This window comes from Corvus moneduloides, chromosome 16 (assembly GCF_009650955.1).
Source record: "Corvus moneduloides isolate bCorMon1 chromosome 16, bCorMon1.pri, whole genome shotgun sequence".
Lineage (NCBI taxonomy): Eukaryota > Metazoa > Chordata > Aves > Passeriformes > Corvidae > Corvus > Corvus moneduloides.
In genome coordinates this window covers 17,745,506-17,773,111 of record NC_045491.1, presented here as the reverse complement: position 1 = coordinate 17,773,111, position 27,606 = coordinate 17,745,506, and the positions used below count along the sequence as shown (strand labels likewise).

Below are 27,606 nucleotides of genomic sequence, written 5' to 3'. Positions count from 1 at the left end.
GCAGCTCTGAGTTTCTAATGTTCTAAGAAACACATACTTCCTTAATGCCCCAAGACAGCTCTGAAAGGCTTTAGAAAATGCCACAAGAACGTTGTGTTACCAAGAAAGGTTTTATTCTTTTTGCCAGTAGCTTTGTTAATTGCACCAAAAAAAAAAAATCGTTGCCATTTAAACATTTTCACACATCCTATTCTGAATGACAAATGTTAATTAAAAACAAGGCAGGAAAATAAAAATTCACAACCTTAATGAACTACAGGATCTATCATTGAGGATAAAGGAAACTGCTTTTCTTACAAGCTTTTCACAAGTGTCACATTTTCTCTTTAAAAAGGAGGGAGTCAAAAAAAAGCAAATTGCTAAAACAAATCCTCATAAAAAGAAACTTTACAGAATTGCCAACAATATTAGGACAACATTGACTAGCCAGTTTTATTAGAGCATCTCTCAATCCACTGCTTCCCCCATTTCCCTCCCCCAAATCTCAGGCCTAGGAACAGACTGAAATCCACGTTCAGAGGCTACAGACATAAATACAAGAATCTGAGTGAGACTGACAGCAATCTCAACCAGCATCTGGAACAGTCCCGATTCCCCCATTTCCATCCCTCCTCTTCACAGCCACATCAGAGCTCTTGGTCTCCTCCTGCTCCTCCTGGGCACACCTGTGACTGTACAGCTGTCCAGGCAGCACTCTACAGCCACCCACATTGGCTGAAAGCTGCAACCAGACCTTCCCAGGGTAAATTACAGTGTTAAACTAGTCCACATCTGCCACTCCCACAGAAATAACCACCTCCATTCTGGGAACTACAGTATTTCTAGAAACAAACTCTGCAGCAGTGAGCTGCCTAGGGAATGGTTCTTTGAATTCAGTATGGAATACCTGTCACAGGCCTTGAGACCTCCTTTGGCATTCTCTCTGTATCCAGAGGCACCACAAACTAACAAAGATCCTCCATTACCTTTGCTCACACCCATTCACCTTCACTCTGGCCCAAGAGGGCAGGGACAGGTTCAGCACAGTTCACTCTCAACTGCACATGGGACAGTACCTCCTTCTTCCTCCCAAAAGATTTTTTCCTGTAGTCTCATCTCCTGCCCTCAAACCCACAACTTCCCTCAGATGCCCTCAATGCATAATTCATATAAGAGATTTTTTTTACTGTGGCATGTTTAACGAAGGACTTCAGATGTTAACAGCAGAGTTCTGGGTGGAGAACAGTGTGCAAAAGCAGGTAAATGGCTAGCTATCCTGGAAATTTTATGTGCCTTTATTGTGAATACCTACATGCAGGATGGCAGTGGCATTGCCAAAGGAACATGGGTGTAGAACTATTATCGCCCACACACAGTGGCCAAGAGGCAGTGAGGTCTGAGAGCTCTGTTGCCAGGTGTTCACCACACGATGTAAGTAATGCAGAATACAGTATTAGCCCACAAGGAACAGTCATCACAGGAGGTGAAATACTCAAAGTAACATTTACAGCATGAGGCATTAGATGTTGTGATTCAAAATGAGTATCTGACACTCTGTTTCTTAACAAGGTGCCCCTGAACCATACGTACATGCTGCACAAAGCAGAACTGGTAAGAAATCCTAACCCAGGGGCAATTTCCTTACATAGCCATTAGTTCCTAGAAAAAAAATAAGGTGGCAGGGGCAGATGTCAGGAACACAGCCTAATTTGAATCGGTCTTCTTTCCTTTCAGAATCCCAGCCCAAGGGAGGAAGGAGATTATACCACTGAGAAGTGATTTTAGCCAAAGTTTCTCACTGGCATTTTTCTAACACTCAAATTTAAAATGCAAGAACACTCCCAAAAGGCTAATACTGAGAATTGGAAAAGAAAAACCCAAACAGACCAAAAAACCAAGCCACACTCTGTGCATTTTTAGTGACAGGCATCCTTTGGACTCTGGGCTGCTCTGCTATCTACACTGAGACCATCTCTGATCTCTAGCCTCGGCATCTGCAGTTCATGTCGCCCATCTCTAGACTAAAGCTCAGCAGTGGTCTTAGCCTCCCCAGTTTCAGTTACTGGTCTTTCTAGAAGTCGGTATCTGGCCACAAGCAGAGTCACCGATACAGGGAGAAGGCTCATGCTGTGCTAGCTTGTACCCAAAGTAGTAACACTAAGAACATGTATGGAAAATCTGACATGTATAAAGATCACTAGTCAGTACACAAAAGTATCCCTGTGAGGTAGGTAACCATCACCCACCTTTATAGATGGGCAAACTGGCTGACAGATGTGACAACCATGCAAAGGCCAGAGAGTGTGGAAAGGAGCTCAGGAATTTCAATCTCTTGAATCATTCTTCTCTCCCCTTTCAGACTCACCACTCTGCTTGTGACACTGCTATAATCCAAGACACCTTTGTAATTATTGACTACAAGGGTTAAAAAAATAAAAGCAAGCAGTAACATAACATAAGCTAAGGCCAGGAACAAGTAAAATCTCTAGCCCAGTTTTAGGCTCTATGTTTCTCTTGCAGTTTTCTATGCAAACATGTTACTTTCCAATCATGTTTTGGATGGGCTGTGATAAACCTTTCGGAGCCTCACTGACATTGGCATTCTCCTATTTTCAGTACAGTTTGCGTTCCCTAAGCTATAGTTGTCTGTACAGGGGAAGACATGGATGCAATGTGTTGTCTTTAACAGTACAGGAATTCTTCCATCAAGGTGCTGGGGAAGTGGAAGTTTAAAAAGAAACAGAATCAAGACAGCGTTGCACGCAACTCCCCTTACCCTCTGGAACTGCCATTCTCCTCCATGGGAGGTGCTTTGTTCTCTAACAGTGGCTAATTAGCAGGAATGCTCCTCACCTTACTTGGGACCAAGTGACGTTCACAGATAGATGGGATGTATGTCACCCTGTCCCCTTGATGCAGAGAGTCCAACATTTGCATTACTTCACAGCAAAGGAGAAAAGGGATTGTTAGAAACAGCATCTTGGACTAGCAAACAAAGAGGAAAATTAAAGCAGCCAAGCAGCAGATTTCTGGCAGAGTTGCCTCAGAGCTTCTGAACAATCGCCGCTGTTCCGTCTCATGACTGTCAGTGCATGGCATGGATTTTTCTAATTAGACTGCAATAATCCGAGCCCCCTCCTCCCCCCTCCTGCCACAGTGGAAGGCTCACAGCAGCAGCTGCCTCCATGGCAGGTCTCAAAGTCTGTGTATAAAAGGAAATGGAAAGACAGAGATGGACTGGTCCAGAGTTAAAACCCAGTATAATAATATTAATCAACAATCATCGTATGAACAGTAAGAAGGGTGCAGCCTAATGGATGTAGGCCCTGTACACTGCAGACATGTCGTTGTCAGATTGGTCCAATGCTTTTGCTCGTTTATAGACCTAAAGAGAAATCAGAAAAGGATCAGAGCCTGCTCTTGTGTGAAGCCTTTTCCCAGCAGAAAAACTCCTTTGCTGACCACTGCAACCAGAGAGCTGCACAGTATGCCAAATAATTCAAGAGCAGATCAGAAAATGCCAGCTCTTTCTGTGTTTCCTGATGTAACGTTCTAAGGGTTTCTACAATCAAAACAAATCCAATGCTACCCTAGTCAAAATATATTTCAGTCACTGGTCCCTTGTCTTAGAGATGATGTAATTCTTAGATCTGTGTCTCTGGTTGACAAATGGCTCTGCTGAATAAATGTTGAAGAACACATCTGAACACTGAACAACTCTTACCTCGTTGGCAGCAGCTGCCATGGGAGTTGGGTGGTTGACAGAATCGCCCAGTGCAATAGCTAATCTAAGATCCTTCTGTATGTATTTCAGGTAGAAATCAGGTTTAAAGTTTCCTTGCAAGATATCTGTTGAGAGGAACCCATGCAAAAAGTAAGCATGACAAAAGTAAGCCAAGCCCATGCTGCAAGGGACTGCAATTCAACACCAATCTCCCTTTCCATTGCTGATCACTACCTTTAGCTCTCCTGTTTCTCTACTATCTTCATCTGGCCACAGCAGATGACGTCATTACTGCCACTGACAAAGTGAGCTCAGATTTCTAAGCAACTTGCCCTCCATTTTACTTGTTACCCTGCCCCAATGAAATCCTAACTTAAGCCCTAAGCAGTGCTAATTCAGATTCTCAGAAGTCCTAGCTACGAAGGGGAAGGAATGGGAACTCGGCTCTTGATTTCCAGAATGCTTAAAATAACCATAATCCCAGACTGATGAAGATGGGACTGTTATTTTCTAACTTTTGCCACTACCTGAAAATCTGCTAGATTGCAAAAAAAGCCCTGTGAGAAAACAATGTAAGAGAACTTTACTTTGGCACTTCTGGTCCAGAAAGATGCTGGCAAGTTGTCCCTGATTGAGGATATCCAGAAGGGTCTGCTGGGACTGGCCAGTCACTTGAGCCAAAGTCAGTCCTTCTGCTATTGTTGCCATGAAGCTGCCTTGGACCATGTTCACGATCAGCATCATCTTGGCAGCATTGCCTACTTCACCTGGGAGTGAGACACACCATTGGAATTCCTCCAGAAGAGAAATAGCAGCCCTGCTTCCCCAGCCCACACAGCAGTAACACTACTAGACTCCTGGCATCAAGCACTTGGCAGCTCTCCCTTCCTCTGAAAGACTTCACAAACTATTCCCATTTTCCAAGCACTCAAAGGAATGGAGAAATCATAAGAAAATGATTTAAAACCAAAAGCATCACAGATCCTCCAAAATGAACCAGCACTCAAAAAAGAAACTTTAGCCTGCAGGCTCTGAAACTGGCCAAGTTCCAGAGGAGCAGGCCAATTTCCCACACTGCCCAAAGAAAAAAGAAAAAGATGACATATACATCTCAGACTCCTTGCTGAAATTCCCAGTCCTTGCACTAAGAAACTGCTGTCAGGCCCTCCATCTTTCAATTACCTAGGAAAAAAGAGGTCTTCCCCATGGCTTGGAAACAGCTGCTGCAGTCCTCATATAAACCCCTGTCACCAGCTGCCAGGATCACAAGCATTCCATCATTAGAGAGCTGCTGGTTTCCTGAGACTGGTGCTTCCAGAAAGCGACCACCTCGGGACACTATCACCTGGGAGAAGAGCATCTCTGGTTAGCTGTGCATGAACAGCAGCAGGAACATCATTTAGGGCATTCCTGCCCCTGAGGACAGAAGCTTAAAGCAGAACAAATAGCTCCAACATTTAAACAGGAGAGGAAAGCACTAATGTGATGTATCACAACTCTATCCTGCAAAGGGTGCTTAAGACCAAAAGTTGACCTCACACTCCAGCAAGACCCTCCTGTCCCTATCATTGCTGTGTATGTTTTAAGCAGCTGAACTGACATGCTTTAGTCATGGCATTCTATATTCCCCAAGGGATCAATGCTGAAGGTGTATATGTGGCATGGGAATCCCAGAAGATTGATCATTGTATTTTCCCCTCTTTCCCAGAGAGGAAAGGCCTTTGACAGATCTCTTCAGGCAGAGGTTTACTAATATGGGTGATTTGCATTCTCCGAATTGATGTTACACAATAGTGCATCACCAACATGTCTGCTTAAAACTTCCCCAAAACCAGCTCCCCTTCATTGTGCAACCACAAACGCTGCCTTAGGGCAGTGGGGAACAATCAAGATGCCAAAAAGAAATCATAGATACCACAGCAGAAGTAATCAGAACACTTCTATGGAAATCATATAATAATATTTCTACAGAATGAAATGTGAAGACATTCCTTTTCCCCAACCAGAGCATTTAAACTAGGCAGATTATGCATTTTATCAGTCATTAATCCAGACAGGGTTTTACCCTCCAGTTTGCTACAGAATACCAACCTGTCTACAAATATTTCTTAAGGGATCAAAATTTGGCTGTCTGTTTGCACTGGTGCCAGGTAACAGCTCTGCCAAATCTACAGGCTTTGCTGGTATCACCAGGGAACATCTCATCCGACACTGTTTGGTGGTCAAGATCTGACACGCTATTTTGTCTTGTTTGCCTGGAACTTGAGACTCTCCCAAAAGAAGCCCAAAGATCTCTAGAAGCAGTTTTATTACCAACAGGTAATAAAGCACCTAAAGCAACACAAACTGCAGAAGTGCTGCTGAATCACAGCTGTTAAGAGGCTCAGCTCAGTGATTACCTGGGCCAGCTCTGTGACTGTATCTGCATCCACGGTGGACATATCCACGTAACACTTCCCTGGGCGAATCCCCTGCAACACTCCACTTGGACCAAGCACCAGCTGTGGAGAACAGAAGAGCGGTAAAGCAATAGGGTGTCTGCAAAGAAACCCCAGTTCTGCAGGAGTCCAGCTGAGCCTGGCACTGCAGTGGCAGACCCCCAGAGAGCTATCAAAATTTTTGTTGGGACATTTATTTTTTACACAGCTGCACTGCTCAGGATGTAAAATGACCCAGGCTACCGTGGTTAGCAGGAATCAGAACTGGCATTTAGTGACTGCCATCTCATAGTCTAACCAGCAGAGGTAAAATAAGAGCTAATCCTTACATCCTTTGCTGCTTTTGGATCTGATACACAGGCAAAGGTGATGTCACAGGTGGAGACTACTTCAGCAGGGGTTCTTCCCAGACGTGCACCCTCCTGGATGAACAAATCACACTGCAAAAGGCACAAGTCCAAAGGTAAGACAAATTAAATACAAAGCAAATGGATTCTTTGCATTTTGCTGTAAAAACTCCACTGCTAGACACAACTCCAAAGGAGTCAGGCATGTTAATTACACAGCAATGTCATCTTCTGTTGCTTTGTCTATGCACACACGCACACACACACACAGCTCTTCTGCAGCTTTTCTGAAGAACAGGTGAAAAACTTTGAAAGAAAGACACAAAAAACCAAAAAACCAAAACCCTTAGGTGAAACGATAAGAATGTTGTGGATTTGACAAGAAATTATTACGGAAAGAAGGGAGATTTAGGGGAAAAAAATAGGACATCGCAAAATGTCTTACTGGACAGGGATATGCACAGCTGAAACGGACATGTTTCAGTGGGCTGCTGCTTCAAAATCTTAGCTCCTTCTTACCCTCTCCCCTCATACCAGCCATGTTTTGCTCTTGAAAAAATAAATCTTTTAATCCCCTTTTAACACAGTAACCACAGCGCCCTACCTGCTTTGATATTCCACAGCATCTTAAAAGTACCACATCTCCCCCAGCTACCTACTTCTCCTCCTCCACTACAAAGAATAACACTGTCTAGCATGTAAGTGCAATGCAACGTAAGCTCATTTTTCAATCTGAATACCCCTATAAAGCCCTTTCTCCATCCTGGTCTCATGACACAGTAGGTCTTTGACAGAACCCTTGCTACCACAACATGACTAGCACAATAGATGTAGACTAACCTGCGGCTGAGCAGCACATCTCACCACACCTCAATCTCCTGAGATAACTCCCTGCACCTGGCCTTTTTGGCCAGATGCACAACACACTGACATGGTTATTCACATCAGCAATATTTTCAGAAGCATGTTACATCCCATTCTTCAACACATATATATTACACAAGGGTGTAATTTTTCTGACAACTCTCTCCTCTTACACAAAAAGGCAGTGGAGAGGGACTGGTGACATAAGAGTGACCACACTAGAACAGACCACAGCTGCACCCAGTCACAAGCGCCCACCAAGCACCTAGGAAATGGGACAGAACGAAGTGGCAAGCATATCCTTGTGTTTCTTTGGCATCCTCTCCCAGGCACCACTGATGGATGATTCCATGAGCTACAGGGATAACTGAATGTTTAGGAAAGGTTTAAACACATGCCTACCTTCTCAGCAGTCCGGTTCCAGACAGTCACAGTGTGACCCATCTTCAGCAGGTTGGAGACAATGCCACTTCCCATCAGACCAAGGCCCAGAAATCCTATCCTGAGGGTATAGACAAACATTAATGCAAGAGAAAGCAATCAGTGTCAGTTTCTCATGGTGCTGGAAATGATGAAGAGCAAACTGGAGCATCACCAGCAAAGAAAATACCCAAACAAATGTGTTCCACTGCAGTCAAGCTACAACGGGCAAATACTGAGCTTTAAAAGCAAGCTGAAATTTATTTTGCTTACCAAGCATCCCTAACAATTTCCTGAAAAAAAGACTTTAGCCTACTTCAGAAGATCACCTAAATATTAAAGGTTTGGATGGTCTGGGTTCTTTTTGTTTGCTTGGGGTGGTTTGTGTGTGGTTTTTTGTTTACTAAAATTACTGTTTGTGTGCTTTCTGTTGCCAGTCATTGCCTTACTGAAGTTAAAGGGAACATTTAGAAATGAGCAGGTGCTTCTCTAATTAATCTTCTGATTAATTAAGTCACACATACAATGCTTGCTTGTGTAATTGAATGATACATTACCATCTTTATTTTAATAAAGCCCAGCAAGGACTACTGGGCTAAGCATCATGGCAGACCAAAGACCTAGTCCCGGCTCTACAGCTGCCATTTCAGACACAGGAAGAAAGGAAGCTTTAGGCCACTATAGGTCACCATCAGTCCCAGAAAACAGCCTTCCCCTCCTCCCACACCAGCTGGAAAGAGCTTTGCTCCCTCCATTCAAAAAAAAGACAGTATGCCAAGAAGTCTCTACAATCAGCTGCAACAGGAATTCCTTTGCAGATACTGCTGCAAGAACCCTTTTATCCATCATGCAGCTTTCCACAAAACCCAAAGTTTTCAGAGAGATTCTGAAGCCTTCAGTTACATCCAAGGTAACTTCACAACAAATCTACCTGGCAATTCCACTGTTAATTCTGCAGAATTAGCCACACTACAGTTGCACTGTGGCTTTCACAAGCCACCTGTCCTCCAGCACGCTGCCTTTTCTCCAAGTAAACTAATTTAGACAGGGCAGAGCAAATCACTACAGGCTCCTTACATGGCCCAAATAAGGTCTACCTATTTTCAAGTCTCTAAACCAGCAGAGATATTCCTTCCTTCCCAACCCACCTCTGAGACGCACTTTCTTGAGAGACTGTTTTACCTGAACAGCTTCACTGTTATTTTTGTTCCCCTGCAGTACAGGTAAGAACTGACATCCCATGAAAACTGCCTGAACAGCAAACAGCAAGAGCGGCCTGAGCTCAATCTGAACAGAGCAGAAGTTACAGAGCAAAACAGGAAGCTCAAGTTAGGCGTCTCTCACTCTAGGAAGGAGAACAGGGGTGTTAGGAGAAACCAGAAAGCTCATGTGCTACGCAGCAATGTTCTTGTGATGGCAGAACACACCTCCCTCTTCCTCTTGTCTTCTGCATGCTCAGGAGAGCAATTGAACAACCCCAGTCAACTGCCAGGCACTACTGGAGACAGATCCCCTTTTATCCTCCTACGTCATGAGACACTCCAGAATACTGCTGCTAACATCCTGCAGTGGGACCTCCTGAAAAGGGCAACTGCAGAAACACCCTGAATTGCAGATGTATCCAAGACAGAACTTACTCTGAATTTTGTGTTGTACAGCCCACTTTGTTTTTAGCTGTCTCCCTCCCATCTTGCCCCCCCGAACAGTTTCACACAAGGACAGAAGGAATGTGCAGCTGAAGGGAAATGTTAGGTTTATTCATTCTCAGTGACAGGCTGGAGAGTGGCTGTATGTTTGAGCTGGGAAGGAGAGAAAGGGAAAGGGCTGAAGTATGTTGGACATCTTACTTTTTGTCTGTAGGTGTGATGTTGCCATTGACTGCTGTGCTGTCTGCTGCCTGGATGGAGGTGGATCCTGTCTCCTGAGGGAGTGGGGTGGGGGGAGGTGGGGGAAGAGAGGTGGGGGGGGAGGGAATAATAAACACAATATAATGCACAGCTCTGGAAGAACTGCAATGCCTCATAACAATAACAATCCATCAAAACCAAGATTTGCTTTACCTCTTCACAAACCTTCAGCTTCTTTGTGATGGCTTGATAGCAGACAGCTGGCTGTATGGAGAAGACAAAGCATTCAAGGGAAGGACAGTGCTGATTTACTCTGCTGAGCAAACAGACCATATCCTTGTTCCACAGAAACGGGCAGCTCACCCACCCACCACCACCTTCAAAGCAGGACAACTCTGGGGCTTCCCTCAAGGGAAGAAAATAAAACCTAAAAACATTGCAAGATATTAAGATTGTTCTTTCCCACCCTGCCCCTGCAATTCAGCCTGTCTTCTAACAGAGGCACTGCAAACTCCCTTCTGTAGTTCCAACAACAGGCTCCACTGGAGGCACTAGAAACCAGGCCATCCCTACTCCTACATTTAGCTCTCTCGAGCCTGCCATGAAGCCTCACATCTATGCTCACTATGTCTCTGCAGCTGTGGAACCAAAACCTTCTGGTTAATATGAGAAGGCATGTGGCTTTCTACAAATGCTAAGGCAAAGGCTGTTCCTCCCCATGCTGCTTACTTCCAGCTTGTCTAGATAAGACGGCTAGCAGCTCTTAATCCTTCTGGCTCTGCCCAGATCCTCAGCGAGATATGTAAATCCTTTTATGTTTAATTTGATCCTTCCTTTTCCTCCTGATGTTCACTGCTGAATATAAAATCCTGCAAGGCTTCTGAGTCTCGGGAGATAAAATGGCTGTATTTTACATGGAGCTTTTCTGGTCCTGGAAGTTCTCCTGCAACCTTCAGTGAACTGACAAGCCTATCCAGATGAAGAAACTGATAGGACAACCATCAAAAACAATCAAACAACAGGATTTTTGAACACAAAAAAAAGCTTTTCTTGTCCATCAATGTTCATTCCACACAACTTATTACACCAGATCTGTCAAAAACAAGTGCTAGATAATCTTGAATTACTTAAAACTATTCACTGTACTTAATGCTAAATCACTCTAAATCTTAAGGCTGGGAAGTACTTGAACTAATCTAATTGCCAGCCCTCAAAGAACAGAATTCTGGAGCTCTTTATGCATACTCCTTGTATTCAGTTCCAGCAAAGGGCAGGATTCCAAGCTACCCACCAGCATGATGCTGTCTGCCAAATCCTTACCTTCTCTGTCTGGCTCAGCAGGAAGTGATGAAAGTGTGGATCACTGTCCTTCACAGGCTACAAAGAGAAAAAGTACAGCCTCAGAAATAAATCCAGAGAGTAACTGAGCGACCACAGCATAACTCCCTTGCTCTCCCTAAGCTGTATGAGAACAATAGCATAAGGGGGAAAATATAAAATGTATCAGCTGTCACAAGCAGCCTGTTTCAATTAAGTGGTTTACATTGTGTTTCATTCTCAAAACCAAAGCCATTCAAACCAAATTCCTCATTTTTGGACATCTGCAGGAAAACCAAAGAAGTATATGAGCAAGATTAACATGAGAGGAAGAAAATTAATATTCCACTTCTTCCTCTCCCAAGCAAATGAAAACACTTACTTTCCAGCTTCCAAGGAATTCCATAAAACAGCATTCTTGAAATTGGCTGGAGATTGCCACATGCCAAGCAAACCCATCCTAACAGCAACAAGGACTGCAGGCCCAGGTACCACATCTCCCCAGTAAGCATCACACATACTAGCCTGGAATCACACTGCTCTTACCCTGCTTTACTGATCACTCATTTATTCAACAAAATCAAAAGGTTTTCAAAAGCTGCTTGTGAAGGAAATCAAATGAAACCATCAAACTATCACCCCATGTGATAGTATTCAGACAGGGAGAGACTATCCACATCATCTACAGTTTTGGGAAGTCAGTCTCAGAAATGCTTTTGAAATAAGAAGTGTGAAAATTAGTACAGCAAGTTAAGTGTGAATCTGCAAATAGTTCCACAGAGACAGAAATCTCACTTCCCAGAGTATTTCTGAACTGTCCGGGATATTGTTCAGCTTTGTTATGCTGCAGTATGTTCTGACACAAGAAAGAAGATAAGATCTCGCTGTTTTACAACCAGACAAAAGGCTCTAGATTTGCTGCCACAAACTCAGATCCTAGAAGTTGCAAAGCTTCTCACCTCGCTCACACTCGGTGGCCATTTAAATCCAGCCACTGTTCCAGTCATCACTCTCTTCACTGTACTTGACTCTGGAATTGTGAGGTCCTGAGGAGACAGAAGGAGGATCAGAAAGAGCTTAAAACTGGCTCAGGGGCTGGTCACAGCACGATGATCATTTGAGCACACCTAGACAGCTCTGAAAGCACTATAAATGCCTTCTATTTCAAAGGCCTTTCTGTGAGCATTCATATTTAAACACAGAGTATTATCAACACAGGTGAGGTGAGGAAAACATGAACTGCCAGCGAAGGAATTCAACCAGATCTATGGCTTCTGGAGAGTCCACTCTTCATACCTAAGAGGAATCACTGCACTTGTGCACTTATGCAATGAGCAGAGAAACAAACAAACATACTTGATCCCGTATTTTCCACTGGTGGATGCAAAAAGCTTAACAAATGAGTGAAAAACATCATTACAAGCAGAGGTCTGAACTCTTTTAATCCTGCCCTGTCACAAAAGAATAGCCTACCTGTTATCAGGAGAACCTTCAAAGCATGAGGTTGACAGCCACATCTGCTCAAGTTTGCAGAATCCATGAGACAAACTGGTATGTGGGCTGCCCCATCTGCTTCACAGGCCCTGGTTTGTAATATCATGATAGTACTTAACATATTGGGGCTTTTACTGTCGAGCACATTAAACTTTATCTTTTACTTCCCCAAGACATATAGGTTAAAATAGGTCTTTCTGCTGTAGGTCAGACACATGCTATAGACATATAGGTCTTTATGCTACATGAAGAGAATGCACAGGACTTCTGCATAATATGTGCCGTCTTCCTCTGAAACGAGGGTTCAGTAATGGGAGTCACATTATCTCCCCTCCAAAATGACTTCCTGAAAATGCACAATATACCTTAGTATCCACACAGAAGCACAAGAGAAGGACACTGTTTGCAAAAATGGCCAGGGCAAGACCCCTGGAGTTATCCCAGAACGATGCAACTGTCTGAGTGCTAGCAGGACAATGCAGACATCAGTCTCCAACCTTGAAGTGTCTAGGGAGAGTCCTGCGTACTTCAGCTGGTAAAGTGTGGATAAAACCTGCTTTGATACCTATGAAGTTCTGCTGCTCCTTTGAAAATATTCATATAAGCTTAAAAATGAGAGTATGTGAATGATCATGTAGGGCCACAGAGCCTTTTTAGACAGAGCACACCTCAGCAACAACTGAATTCTTGAATTTTATGCATCCTTATTGCTTGGAAAGCCAGAATTTGGACTGGGATGGAGAAAAAACCCGAAATCCTATCATCGTATTAATTCAGGACAACAACATAAATGTTTTCTACTGTAGGGCTAAAAACTTGAGGAATTTATGAGAACCAGGCAAGAGGACAAGATTTTAAAATTATTTCACAGGCTGAAAAACAGTATCAAGGCAGTTGTTACATTTTCATGGCAATTATTTTAATTGTTACTTTCCAGAAGCCATAAGGCTTACTTTCCTACCTTATCCTGCTTAATTTCCTATTTTGTGGCCAGGCAGTTATCACACAGCTGGCCACCAATTTGTGGCAACTTTAAAACCAGTCTGCTTGCTATGTGCCAGTAAAATAATGTCTACTACCACAATTAGCTCACTCAAAGCACTCCCATGCCCTGAGGTACTCAACACAGTAAAATCTATGCATGGAATGTGTCAGCACAATCAGAATTCTCCCAGCCATTAGTTTTGATCAACTTTGGAATGAATCTAGCTCAAAGACACAGAATCATTTTGCAAGTGAAAAAAAAAGGTCTTGTGGCTTATTTTAACAGAAATATGTGGAGGCACAACATGCTTATAGGAAGACACTTAAAAAAGTGAAAATTATGTTGCCAGTGAAGCATTTTCCTGCATCAGTCAAGACATCAGTCACGACAATTAGTTATAATTCATAAATATGCATCCATTTCTCCCCTCCTCCAACTTCCCTCAAAAGAAGAAACTGATGGGATTTGTAGCGCAGCCTAATTTCACAGACACTGGTGCTAAAAAAGAGCCACTATTTCCTTCAATCCCTTAGGAGTTGGACTTGATGATCCTTGTTTGTCCCTTCCAAATCAGGATATTCTATGACTCTATTCTATGATGCCTTCATAGCTAAAATCTGAGATGATCAGCTTCATTTTACTACATCAAGAGAGAGTCTGCTGTTCATCCAGTGAAGGCCAATCCATTCACAATTCTGGAGAGCAAAGAACACCATCTTGACTTGCATCCTGACTGAAAGAAAAGACTGTGAAGCACAACATGAACCCCTTGAAGCGCAGGTGAGCAAGGATGTTGCTGTATGGTGTTTCAGCTGAAGTGTCCCAGTTGTCTTCAGGTGTAGTCTCCGATGGAGCACGTGCCTCGTAATAATCCACCAAAATAAATATCCATTTGGAATAGGAAGATCTAGACCACAACAGGAAGTTCCACAATAAAAAGGATGGAACTCTAAATGAGGGTAGACAAAGCGCTGCCACAACATTTAGAAATATCAGGGAAGTAGTGGGGATAAAATAATAATGCTCCTTTATAATGAAGGATATGAACATATCCTAAAGCATAGAAGCTGAAATGAAGACAATTCTTCTCGTGGATTCCCCAGGCTACGAATTTCTTCTTTAAGCCCTAGCCCCTAAGTACAGAGGTTGAAGTTGAGCGACTACTAATCACCTGATCATATGAAGTAGATGAGATGGGAGAAGTCAGGAATCAGATGAAGACCCATATCTCTTCGCTAATCCCACACAAATTGAACTCGAGGGATGGCAAGATGAAAGATGGAGTCTCCTGATACAGCTTTCAAAGCCCTCTCAAAGATACGAACAGAGCCACTCACAGTAACTAACTGGTAAATATCACAGGAAGAATCAACAATATGCCTGCCAAGGGTATCAGGCAGCCAAATGGTCTAGAAGTAGCAACATGGAAAAGCTTAAAAAAAGGGATATTGACTGAACTGATTCCTCCTGCTGGCCTGTTAGTCAAGGTGCCAGTCAGCCCTCAAGTCCAGATGCCAAGTCCACGGGCACTGGCGGACATGCACAACACAAACCTTCTCATCCTTGGGTGGACGCCCCCGCTTTCGGGGGCTCTGATCCTGGGCTCTTTTCAAGGGTGACTTTGATCCTCTCTCTGACGAGACAGAAGAGACCCTCTTTTTTCCTTCCCCTGTGCCCTTCTTCACCTTTCCTTCAGACAAACTGGCTTTGCGTTTCTCTTCACCAGCAGATTGCTTGCCTCTTTCTTCACTGGAATTACGCCGATTCTTCTCTTCAGTGGAGTTATGGGAAGACGCCTGAGAGATTATAGAATAGAAGATGGTAAGGAAAGAAGAGAAGAGATGGAATGATTTTCATGCAAAACCAAGGATGTGAAGGAGCCTGTGCTGATTACTATCAAGCAAAACAGCAGCACAGTAACTTGAAAACTACGTATCTGTTAGCCCTTTGGAGTTGGTGAGTGAAGTTCCTGGTTAGTTCTCCTGCAAAAACACACCAGTTTAAGCAAGCACATAACAGAACAGGCCACGTGAAGACTTGCCAGGACTGTGTGCGCTTCCAACATACTAAAGACAAGATTAGTAGATACCAAATTCTTAAGACTGATTTACCAAATCATCACAAGCAGATCAATTAGCCTCTTCAGTTTCTCCATCAGTTTAATAACACTTTTCCCCACCAACCAAGATTAAATGGGGAAGAAGAGAGGATAGGAAATAAATCTCAAAAACCAAAGGAAGGAAAACAAAACCCCTCTCAACCTGCCAGAGGCAACAAACTCCTTTCACATAACAAAGCATCTAATCATCATTCATGCCAAGACCTGTTTTGATGCACACAGTGAAAAAGAACCCACTCACCTGGTCCTTGCCTTTGGTTTTTCTAAGAAACTCCTCTACAGCATCCACAGCTTGCTGGAAGCGCTTACCCTTGTTAATCTTTATCATTTCCTCTTTGTGGGGGTGATAAGGCTTCAGCTGCTCCACTTTGATCCAAGCACTTGAAACAAAAAAAGAAGCTAGTTATATTCTCCGAACAGCAGCTTTCTCAATCATCCCCCTTTGAGAAACACACAGCTACATTTCCTCCCCCAGATCTACTGATGACAACAGCCCAAACTCGCTTACTATCTAGAAACTGAAGGGCTGCCATTACTGCATTCACTGAGGATTTTGTTCTGGCACTTCTTTGTTATTTCTTAAGTTTTATCTCCTCTCATTCTAGCACTGTCCCCTCTAAGCATTATTCATATTCTCTATCTGCAAAACAGCTTCTGGATGTGATCATAGGATGCATTTAAAACAATGGCGGCCCAATGACTGCTCTTGTTTCACCAGGAGGAACACCCAACAGTCCCACGCCTCCAGGTAAAGTAGCCAACACCACAAATCTGCTTGAGAGGCTCTTGAAAGCAAAGTTCACCTAACAATTCTCAGCTATCAATCCCTGGTTCAAATATACTGAGCGCACAGGAGTCTAAAAACACTGTAGGAAAAAAAACCCAAAATTATGTATCTCACTATAGAGCTGACAACACAAAGCAAATACAAAAGCCACAGCTTATTGCTGCACATATTTCTGATGTACTCTGGTATTCTGCATGAAAACAATTTTGTTTTTGAGGTAAAAGAACTATTTCCTTCACTGTTGCTATTTTAACATAACCTGACTTGTACAGTAGCAAAAGCTACTTCCACCATACTGAAAACAGAACTGTGTAAGTTTTGAAAACCCTTCCCTTAGTTAGTACGGCCAGTGGTACTTCTTAGCACACAGCAGCCCAGCACACAGCAAAAAAGGGGCAATCAGATTTTCTCTTGTCCCCAGATATCTCTATGTTACATAGACTATCCACAATTACAGGTTTTAAATATTCCCCACTGCACTCTAGCTCCTGCAAGTACATGAAGTGATTTAATAGCTGCATTTTCAGATACTGTAAGCACCATATCACATAGTTAAACTGAACATGAAGATTAAAACAACAAAAAATAATAGCAATGTTTTGCTGAATCTTGATTGTCCTTTCTTCACAAAATAAACTCTATAACTTCATTAACCTTTCTCCTCAATGGCAATAGCAATTGTTTGTAATCAGGAATCAACCTTCTCAAAGTAGACTGAAACATTTTGGGTCTCATTTGCAGAGACAAGACCTCCTGCTAGAACTGACTGTGGAAAATGCCAGCACCCTTTCCAAAGAAGCCAGTGCTCCTGCATGCAAAGCTGAATCCTTTCACTAGTTCACACCATTTTAAGAACTGACTTAATATACTAAGTCAAATCATTGCACTCAGACTAGAGTCTGAGTCCAGCAGCTACTCAAGGAATCTCTCCCAGCTGCCCAGACATTACTGTGAAACATACCTTAAAATTATCTTACACTGTAAAGCTTGCCTGTATGACAAACATCCCTGGGTACCACAGAGCACCAGCTCATGAGAAGCTTTTTGTTACGTGTATAAAGCAAACAAAATTTTGGGCCACAATATAAAAAAAGCATGTTAAATGTTGTTGCAGGACTGAACTTCTAAATAAAAATAATTTCTTTACTCTCAAGGCATTCTCTTAGGTTTCTGCACATCCTATCCCTCCTCACTATACATGTTCATTAGCTTCCTTTTTCATTCCTTTTCCTTTGGTACAGAGAAAGCCTGACACAAAGTTTTCTGGTTCCTGGCTTCACAGGTGCATCTTGGCACTTGTGATCCACCAGGACAAAGAACTAGATATCTCAGAGACAAATTAATAAGTGAAAAACAATCTTAAACGCTGCCTCAGTTAAAAATAAACTTTGAAAAAACAGGGGAAAAATTAAATTGGTCTTTTCCTTTCCAGTTTCTTTATGCATCACCTACCTGGACAACCTTCTGTAAGAGATGAGTGTGTCTTTGACACCAATGTCCATAAACCAATTGCATGCAGTGTTTCAAGCACTTGAAAACAAAAGAACTTTTCACCAAACAAAATCATTCATGTTTATACACCAGATCTCAATGAAGGCCAGTATTTAGATAAGTCTCAAGGATACAACATATAAAAGGAGCTACTATTTCTCTCCTGATTCAGCAATGAACCAATGCCTGAGGAAAACATTAATGATGTTACTGAAGATGTCATATTTAAGATGAAATTGCGTTCATACTGCTGCACAGTCACCTGGCATCTGTAAAGAATGGGCTACATGGAAAGTGAAAAGATGTAATAAAAATACCCATTAGCAAAGGGTTTCTCTTTTCATTTCTCCACACTGTTCCTCATCCTCTCCAAAATACCACTCTTAAAAAACCACTACTCATGTCAAATCCACGTTATAACCAAGAACAATAACCAAAACTTAGAATAAGCATAAGAGGCAAGTATGAAAGTGACCTGCAGCTGCAAGGAAACAGTGGCACAGAGAGATGCAGAGACACCGGATTCAAATCCCTGGCACAAGCTTGGCACAGGCAAGGAGATCTTCAAACCCTTACCATTCCAGCCACTCTCTTCCTGTCTACAGATACCAACTCCTAATGAGAAACTGCAGAAATGAGATGGAAGAATATCCACTAATCCTCACTTTTTGCAAACCGTATAGCTAGGGATGGAAAACAATGGCACTGTATCTCCAAATTTCTATTTACCACAGTCTAGGAAAAAATTTATTGCTTTAGACTGTAGCACTTTAGATGCCCACACTAAATGCTAACACAACCAGTTCTGAAAGTCAAAAGAAAATTGCTTAGTTATTTACAAGGCCAGTGTGTGTGAGCGCATGACAGAAATCAAGATGGATTTCCTTCTGCTAAAAGGGAGCATCCCAATCCTCATCAATTAAATAACTCAAATAACTTAAACTCCGCAACTTAGTATGTAAACTTCTAAAAAAAAAAAAAAAATACTAAAATGACCACATTATACTAGAATAAAGGAAGGGATACTTAGATGAAACCAAGAAGCAGGGCAATACTGAAGGAAATTAAACATTAGGTTTTTTAACTTGTGCAATGAAATACCTCCTCAGTAAGAGGCGGAACAGTTTTGTCTGTAGTGATTTTCAGCTGTGGTACTGTGCCTGCACGAACGTCGAACAACATTGCAGCTGGCTCTGCTACAGGAACACAGAGCTCTGCATGGGATAATCTGCCTCACTGAGAAGTACCAGAACACAAGCTCACCCCCTCCATCAGCTCAGCCTATCCCTCCAGCCTCTCAGACTGTTAAGGTGTATTTCCAACGGTTGGCAAACTTAAAGCAAGTGTTTTCTGATGTTAGGACCTGAAAGAACATTTCAGAAAGACTACATCCTGAAATTACTCTCTCCTTGAAAACCAGGGAACACAGTGGCAGAAGAAAAGGGTAGGTGCTTTCATCCCAGTAGGACATGGAGGATGGAAATGTAGTGAGTGCTGTGTTAACATCACTGTGCCTGATGGAACCAGGCTGCAAATTATTACACTTATCTTAGATTGCAAGCTTCCTCCATTTTTTCCTTAATGTATCAAGTCAGGAAGTGCCCCTTGACCCCACCATATTTAGTTTCATGCTGATGCTTCAAAAGGTTGTAAGCAAGAATGGACTGTCCAGCTTCCTGTTAAGACTTTGATACACACAACTTGCAAGTCCATTTGGCCATTAGGGAGTATCAAAGGGGGAAGGAAGGTGAATGGCTGTGTTTGTACACACAGCTCTGACAGCTGGAGGACTCTCCCTAGTATTTCTATAGAATCACAGTAGAAAGATACCTTCAAAGCAATGATACTTCTAGTTTTGACAAATGTCATAATGAATTCCTAAGCAGGCCATGAAATGTAAAAATATTTTGAACTGGATGAAGCACACCAAGAAAGACTTGTGAATCTGCCAGTCTATTAGTTCTAACTACTAAAAGCAGTAAATGTACACACATAGCAAAATAAAAGTTCTTACTTGACTACTGAAATATCTACAAAGATTTTCTACAACAAGACTGCAGCATGGAAATAATAATAAAAGGGGATTTTAAATACTATCTGAGAAGTACAGTTAGAAACACAGATAAGAGGTCTAAGTTCCACTTCTAAACTAAATTAAAATTGTTGTTTAGATTCCTGTAATGGATGTTGTTACATGTTTGTCAGGTCTATGGGCAGGAAACATCAACTGTTCTTGATTTTAGATAAAGAATCCTTTTAATGTGACTTACTTTAAGAAGAGACACTCGAATAAACAACTCCTAGACAGACTAGAAAAAAACCTCCTTATCAACTTGGAGAACAAGGTAATAAAGAGACATTACATGATTGCCTTAATTGCGATGCACACAATCACTTAGAATAGGACATGGGTATTACATCACTATTATGAACATCAAGGTGGCTTTCACTGTGGTAAAGCATATATGTACTTCACAGTTTAAACATAAGCAAAATCTGCTTCCATGGGTAGAGAGTACTTATCTTCCAGAAAACCCATTCCTTCAGAAGTAACAGGAGCAACTAACACCACCAACACAATTAACATACAGACCACAGAGCCCAGTAGAAAATTTATCAAAAGCCAGGACTTAGAGAACAGTCTGAACGCACTCATGCCCTCACTTGTATGTCTTGGACCAAAACTATTCGCAGCTTTCCAGTTTATCTATTCCTTTAGTCCGTGCAGCACTGCACAGGTCCAGTACATGGTAATATTCAATTTGCAGGAAAAGGAAAACGCATTTCCTCTGTGCTGTATCCTACGCTAGCCAGAATTTCACAAATAACCAAAACCTATACACTACACCAAAACCTGCCAAACTCATCAGTATGTTTTATGTTATTTATGTGCCTCTGCTCAGGCACATCCATTTCTACTTCTAAACATCTTTCTCCTTAACCTTTAGTATGACCAACCAAAGCCACACAAGTCAGGAGGGAACAATTTGTACTCCACCTGGAACAGGAGCATTTCTGGCCACAGCAGGCACCTAGGAATCCTCAGAAGGAAATAAGACTAAAGTAAGGCCTGAGACTGTCTACCTCTCCACAAACTGGCTGGCAACAACCCCCAGAAGTTTGTGGGAGTGACTGTACCCAGCAAACAGCATCACCTTTGCCTTACACACACTGGACAAGAGGTGAATAGCCGATGTCCAGATCCTCTCCTGTTCAACCTCAAAGGGTAAGGCAGTAATACAAGAGCTGCAGCAATGGATCCATGGTACAGAAATGCCATCGTACAGCGTGAACGTGGCAGAAAAAGTGAGGTGCTAAAAACCAGAAGCTACATGCACTAGACCATCAGTATGGGTAAGTGTGCTCCTCACCATCCCTTGGACAGTGACAGCTCTGCACTCTGCTATTCCTCAGGGTGATCATAAGGTGGTGACATTCTCTCAGTTACGTATTTCCAAGTATTGTTTATACACACACCTGAAAAAAGTATTTGCAAAACCCACTCATTTACTTATACAAAATAAGTAAAGGGATTTTCTCTTCATGTTCACATTTTAAGTGAAATAATTTCTATTTTTCCTGATTTGGCTTATTGATTATGCTCAAACGTGAGAATTTTCTCAAGCAACACGCTGGTTAGAACAGCACAGTTCTAACCAGCACAGCCTTTTGAAGTTCCAAATCAGAACAGAAGAGGCACACAAGCTTCTCTCTTTTCTCTATCAACGTTATTTGAAAGAAAGGTGAGAGTATTTATTTCTGTTCAATTTTCAGGTAGGGTAGGCCAATCAAAACAAGCAAATTTCTAATTCACGATTATCTAGCATGATATGACTAAATTTCACAAGCTAGAGATTGGGGGAGGGGGCAACACTACAACAACCACACTACCTTACTGTGCCAGATAACTGGATTTGCCCCAGCCAGAGCTCTAGAATCCTGCAATAAATCACTATTATTTTGCAGCTGTGAACTCTTCATTTGCAGTCATGTTATTAATCTCAGCTACAGTATCCAAGACATTTGACCACTTGTCTTAATACAAAAAAAGAAAAATCTGTATTTGATTCAGTATGTGGAATACAAAAATTGAAACAAATAATCAAGACAGAAATAATCCACTTCAACTCAGACTATTAGCTCAAATAACCATATTTAATATCAACACCAAAAAACATTCTCTGCCCTCAAATCAGCCTTCACCTGCCTGAAGTTACTAGAGATCCAAACATTCCCATTCGTATGCAGCACTCACTACTACTCTATCAAGTTTAGACCTTATTTCTTAATGGAAAAATATTTTTAAGTATTAAGCAAAAATAATTTAGCAGTGAAAAATAATTTCTTTAAGAGACAGTCATCAAATTGCCTCAGTTCGTGTCACCTTTCTTCCAAAAAGTAAAGGGTTTTCTAGTCTTCCACACGTATTCACAATTTTCTTCTTTATTGCATTACTTAATGGAAATAGCAGAAAATAAAGAGGAAAACTGAAAAATTAGCAAATTAATTTTCAGTTTCACAAAATACCCACATTCTCAGGGGGTTTTTTTTGTTGGGTTTTTTCCCCTACTTTGTAATCATTTAAATCTAAGACAACCATGATTTTGTTCGCATTTGAAATCATTAAATTCTGCCTTGCAAAAAGGAAGTCTACAACAGTTTTGGCTCTCTTATACTGCAAAGTCTTCCAAAAGCACAGCAAGAATGTTTTCAGTCACCAGGTAGGATGGTATATTCTTTCACAAATGGCAATTATATAGTTAATTTTATTCCTCTGGCAGCAAAACAAGAGACTACTGTGAGCTGTACCTTTCTCACACATGATTACATGCTAAAATCTAACCCAGTCATGTCATGCCTAGAAGTGGGGAGCTATCATCACAGCAGCAACTCAAATCCTAAACTAAATTTTTGCAGTCTTCATCCACCCCAGTGAGCAGCTATAGCATGCAATAATAGTTGGATTTCTTTTGTTGTGTGGTTCAAAGGTAATCCTTTACATTGCACTGTGTTAGTAAATATTTCTTCCACAAAAGATCCACATTATGTGGTACAATATTTTCCCCAGATGAAAACAAGCAGGTACATACTGATCTTCTGTTCCAAAAAACTTCACAAAGAAGCACTTTTTTCCTCGAGGTTTCTTCAGATCTTTAGGTGGGTTAACAATCTAAAGGTGATTAGAAATCGAAGTTAAAAAGCACACAGTGACAAATTTTGTGATTTTACCATCCAGTATTCAGCTATTGCAGATTTTTAAAAAGTCTGATTAGGAAGATAGCTGGCATGAATAAAAGTTTGTTCCACTTGTGTAACCTTTAAAATTTAAATTTAAACTTTGTCTTTACTCCCAGAATTGGTTGCTTATCAAGTTTAAAATGTTAGTAAAGAGAAAAGCTATCATTCAGTTACACAGGTGACACCTGTAGAGGAGCCTGGTGTTAACTTGATCCAATAACCTAATTTTTATTAGCTGTCAGCCACATTGACAGTTCTTTTCCCTGACTCAGGCTGTTACCTCAGCATGCTTAGCCCTCATACCACATAAAAGATAAAAGAAAGGTCTTTCAGAGAAGTGAAAATAATAGAAATGGCATATAAAATTCTTGGTTTTTAATCTTTCATCAGAAAAAACCCCAACCACACCAGAAGTAGGGTCAAACTACCCCAGATAATTCTCAAAAACCATAGCTCTAAAACAGTATCTTGGGAAGCCAGACTCCTTATTTCTATTATTTAAGACAGTACTGTTAACCAACTTGGAAGACAAGAAACCTGTCTTGCAGAAAGTGACAGGGATTAAACTACTAAAATTGGGAAACACAATCAGTTCCAGAGCTGGCTCTCTGTTTGCTTTTTACTCCATCTGAACTACCAGCTGTTATGGACAGACTGAGCTAATAGAGCAAATAAAGCCCTAAACTAGTTCACACTTTGAATTTGTGAGGTATATGTGTTTTAAAAACAAACAAACACAAAAACCAGTGTTAATCTACAACTGAAATGCTTTCAGGCAAAGCTTTTCCTACACAGAAGGAAAACACAAAAAAAATCCCGCCCAAACAAAAAAAACACAAACCATGAAAAACTAAGAAAGCAACAATAAATACAAACAAACTTCACCTTTCCTGGCCACGGAGGGTAACGGCCCAGCTTCCCCCTAGAGAAAAAAGGAAGTATTAGGTACTAGAAACAGAGAAAAAAAAAACCAACTATCCCAGTGTCTGCCTTTTCACATGATGTCATACTTTTCATATTAAGAGAGCTACAATTTGCAGTCAAAACCTTCTGTGCAAAGTAGGATACACGGCTGACATCTGCACCTAACTCAGGTCTCTGTTTGACCTTGCAGGACTGTCAGAACTGAAGAGAAGAGCAGCAGCTAGGCTGCCTGCAAGATACGAGAGTAATAGGCACTGCAGCACCATAAGTGTGGAGATTCCTTCAGACGGAACTGAAAAAAAGCACTGATGCAGGCAATCAGACCAAAGTTCAAGTTGGGAACTTCTATCCATCTGTCTAGAGCAGTTGGTGAGCAAAGCAGCCACCAACTCCCAGCTCAGAAAGCTGATGTTCTGATTCTCACAGGAAAGCAGGATCACAGGATCTCACAGGATCCCCTCAACAGGTACTCACTCCACTATCACTTTCTTCAGGTGCTCACCACCACACTAACTGAAGATACAAAGAGCCATGAAAGAAAGGCAGAAAAGTTTCCTTCCTACACTTGCAAATGTTTCCAATATGAAAACTATGCAATACTAGAAATAATCACAAAAGATGAAGAGACATTAGTCAGCAGCTTTATCCTTATTTCACCCTTGTCAATGACTTGTGCTGCAGTACTCACAAGATCCCATTAGTAACTGTCTTGCAAGAGACGGGCAAAGAACCTGTGGGGCCCAACAGCTCCTGACACAAAACTTCTCAGCAAGTGGCACTGTAGCCCCTTGAGATGGCAATGCTGCACAGAGAAAACAGAAGCCATGGGCAGGCAGGAATGCTGCCAAGAGCTGTGACCATGACCATGTCTCATATTTAGTGCTCCAGTTCCTGTACTGAGCAAAAAATTCAGCAAACCCTTTCTGCTGTTGCTGTCTGATTGTTAAAGTTCCCTGCGACAGCTCTAGGGACAGCATCTGGCTGTCACGTACAAAACTAAAGCAGGATAATCTGCATTCCAACACCGAGAGCAGAACACTCCCCAAATTCTCATTTGAACGAAATACGCTAAAAGTAACTAATCTTAACTTACTTTACTATATAAATTAGACAGTTTCCCAGCACTGTCAATTTTTCAGATGAGAGCTGCAGTTGTCACAGCCTGAAGCATATGCTTCTTATCTGGGTTATCAGTATAAATGTATGCATTTGTGTGTTGGAAATTAGCTACTTCTTTGAGCCCTGGCAGGATAGCCTGGCCCATCCAGCACAGCAGAACCTATGCACTAAGTCGGTGCTTACAGGGCTCTCACTTCTCCCGACCAGGAAACACAAAATCACAGCTCTGACTATCTGAGGGTAAGACCGCAGTGACAAGGGGAAATGGCTTCTGGGGGCTTCCACAGGGACACCCCAACCTGTAAAGAAACGCTGGAGTGTTGTGTTGCTTCATTAAAGCATTGCTAAGAAACGGTGTCGTGGCTCTCCCTAAACACCTTCTATCTCTATCCCTTCTCGCATTCCTCGGGAGGTGAGCCCGTGCTTACAAGGGAACCCCGCGGCGCTCGTCCCTCCGTCCCGCTTCCCTCACCTCTCCATTTGACACAGCTTCCTTCATGCGCCGCCCCCGCCAGCCTCCAGTGCCGGCCCGGTTCACAGCCCAGCCTGCCTCCCGCCGGCCCGGTGCCCTGGCTCCGGGCCGCCTCCAGCCGCTCCTCCCACACCGCCCGAGGGACGGCGGCGGCGATACCTGCGACCCGGCAGCGGCCCCGCCACTCGTCCTACCCTGCCCTGCCAAGCCCCACCCTGTCCGCAGCCGCTCTCTGGAGTCGACCGCGGGCTGACAGCGCCCAGGGCGGCCCAGCCCGACTCGGCTCCCGCTCCCAGGGCCGGGCATAGCCCCGCCACCGCCCCGCCTGCGTCTCCGCAGCCGCAGCGTGATTCCGCTAAAGGCGTCCGGCCCGCACGCTCCGCGGCCTGTCCGCGGCCGCCGCCCGGCTCCCGCCACCACTCACCACACCAAGTCTCCGAGTCTCAGACTCACGGCCGCCATCTTACCGACACAGACCGGCCGCGCCGCGCGGGGGCTGCCGGGAACGGGAGCAGGGGGGAGGGGGCGATGGCCGCGCCCATTGGGTGGGCCCGTCACGTGGGCGAGCGGTCTGTCACGTGGGCGGGAAGGCTGTCAGCGGCCGCCCCCTCCCCCCCCCCCCCCCCCCCTTCCCCCCGTCGTGACGGCGGCGGCGCCCATTGGCGAGCGGGGCGGGGCCGCGGGCCGGGCCGGGGCAGCGGCGGGGTCACCCGGCCCCACTGCCGGACGCTCCCCGGGCAGCCCGCCCGGTATGGGCTCGGAGGGGCACTTGCGCAGGAGCTCGTTGAGCGCATCGTGGGAATTGCCGGTAGCGGCCCGTGTTATTCTGCTGGGCCACTCTGGTGGAGGCTGCCGCCCACGCCTCTGGCGGGGCCCGTGTTTGTGCCGGGGCAGCGAAGGGCACTGCAGCACCCCCGAAGTAACAGCTTTGATAGAATTTAGCTTTGATAGAATTCGCCTTAAAAAGCACTAATGGAAGGGCTCCGCTGCTGCCGCTGCTCGCTGCCCTCGGACTCCAGGAAGCGGCGGGTTTGGAATATGATTTGCGCTCGTTCTCCCGAGCAGGGGCAGACGCCGTATGTGGTCGGCTGTTGTGGAGCTACATCGGTTTTCCAGATGACTTGGTGTGCGTGGTGATGCCTTTCATTTCTGTCCATCTAACAAAGCAAATTTCGCATTTTTTCCAGCATTCTTGTCACCTCTTCTGCTCTTGTGTACCCGCAGAAACTTGTGTGTAGGTGCCTTAAAAGGACACGAGCTTGATCCTTGGGCTGCACAACCCCTGGGTACAAGCTCCCAACTCTGTAACCTATCACAAGTGGTTTAACTGCTCTGCTATTTCCCCCAAATTTGGGTCGACTGAGATCAAGTATCTTATTCTAAATCGGTGTTTCTCAACTAAATCACGTACCTCCTGCTTATTCCTATGCCGCTGTCTTTTTTCAAGAGATGCACCATATTAGTCTTAAGAGCGTTGTCAGCCTTTTTAACGTGTGGTTTTCTTTTTTTGTGTGGAGCACACACGTACACACCCTCTTCTGACACACTGATCTTGCCTCCTGGAAAAACCCACTCGGTATCCTGCATGCCTTCAATATAAGACTCTGCAGCAATACTGGAATTGCTGTGCTTCCTTTAATTTAAGATACGGATTTCAAAGAAAAAAACAACCTCTCCTGTTAGATTTAATTTACCAGTCTGTAGCCAAAATCCAGGGGCTGCCCTATGCAGCTCCTTAAACTCTACTCATTTAAAGTGTGGCCTCACCGTGCTGGCATTCCATGGCTGGAGCAGCTCAGGGGAATTTGTCTCATCCCGGTACGGAGTTCCACGACCCGGCTGCTGCTCGTAGCCCAGCCTCTGACTGAACTGGGCCAGACCTGCAACGTTGCTTTAATCTTCCTGGTTTACTCAGGCTTTGAACGTTCCCTGACGTAGCTGAATCTGCTCAGATTTTTCTAAAGCTGTTCAGACGCTGTTCAGATGGATCTCAGCAACCAAGCCCGGCTCCCCCGAGAGCCGCCCAGCACACGGCACCGGC

General features: G+C 43.4%; 1 protein-coding gene across 6 annotated transcripts; it reads right to left on the bottom strand.

Moving 5' to 3' along the window:
* Positions 1-94: 94 nt before the first annotated feature.
* GLYR1 (glyoxylate reductase 1 homolog) lies at positions 95-27,601 on the bottom strand. Of its 6 annotated transcripts, none has more exons than XM_032125473.1 (16): positions 27,333-27,599; positions 23,936-23,972; positions 22,903-22,982; positions 15,776-15,914; positions 14,969-15,211; positions 11,896-11,982; positions 10,940-10,996; positions 9,833-9,883; positions 9,620-9,693; positions 7,755-7,854; positions 6,471-6,581; positions 6,103-6,204; positions 4,886-5,048; positions 4,291-4,470; positions 3,704-3,828; positions 95-3,364 (listed from the first exon to the last, which is right to left on the bottom strand). In XM_032125473.1, exons 1-16 carry the CDS (start codon positions 27,377-27,379, stop codon positions 3,290-3,292), a joined length of 1,671 nt encoding a protein of 556 aa, XP_031981364.1. In that variant the 5' UTR covers positions 27,380-27,599; the 3' UTR covers positions 95-3,289. The 6 variants fall into 6 exon arrangements, with proteins under 6 accessions (XP_031981364.1, XP_031981365.1, XP_031981366.1 ...); XM_032125474.1 differs by having other exon boundaries at positions 2,945-3,364; positions 6,103-6,201; positions 27,333-27,601; XM_032125475.1 differs by lacking the exon at positions 27,333-27,599 and adding an exon at positions 25,990-26,088 and having other exon boundaries at positions 2,945-3,364.
* Positions 27,602-27,606: the final 5 nt, after the last annotated feature.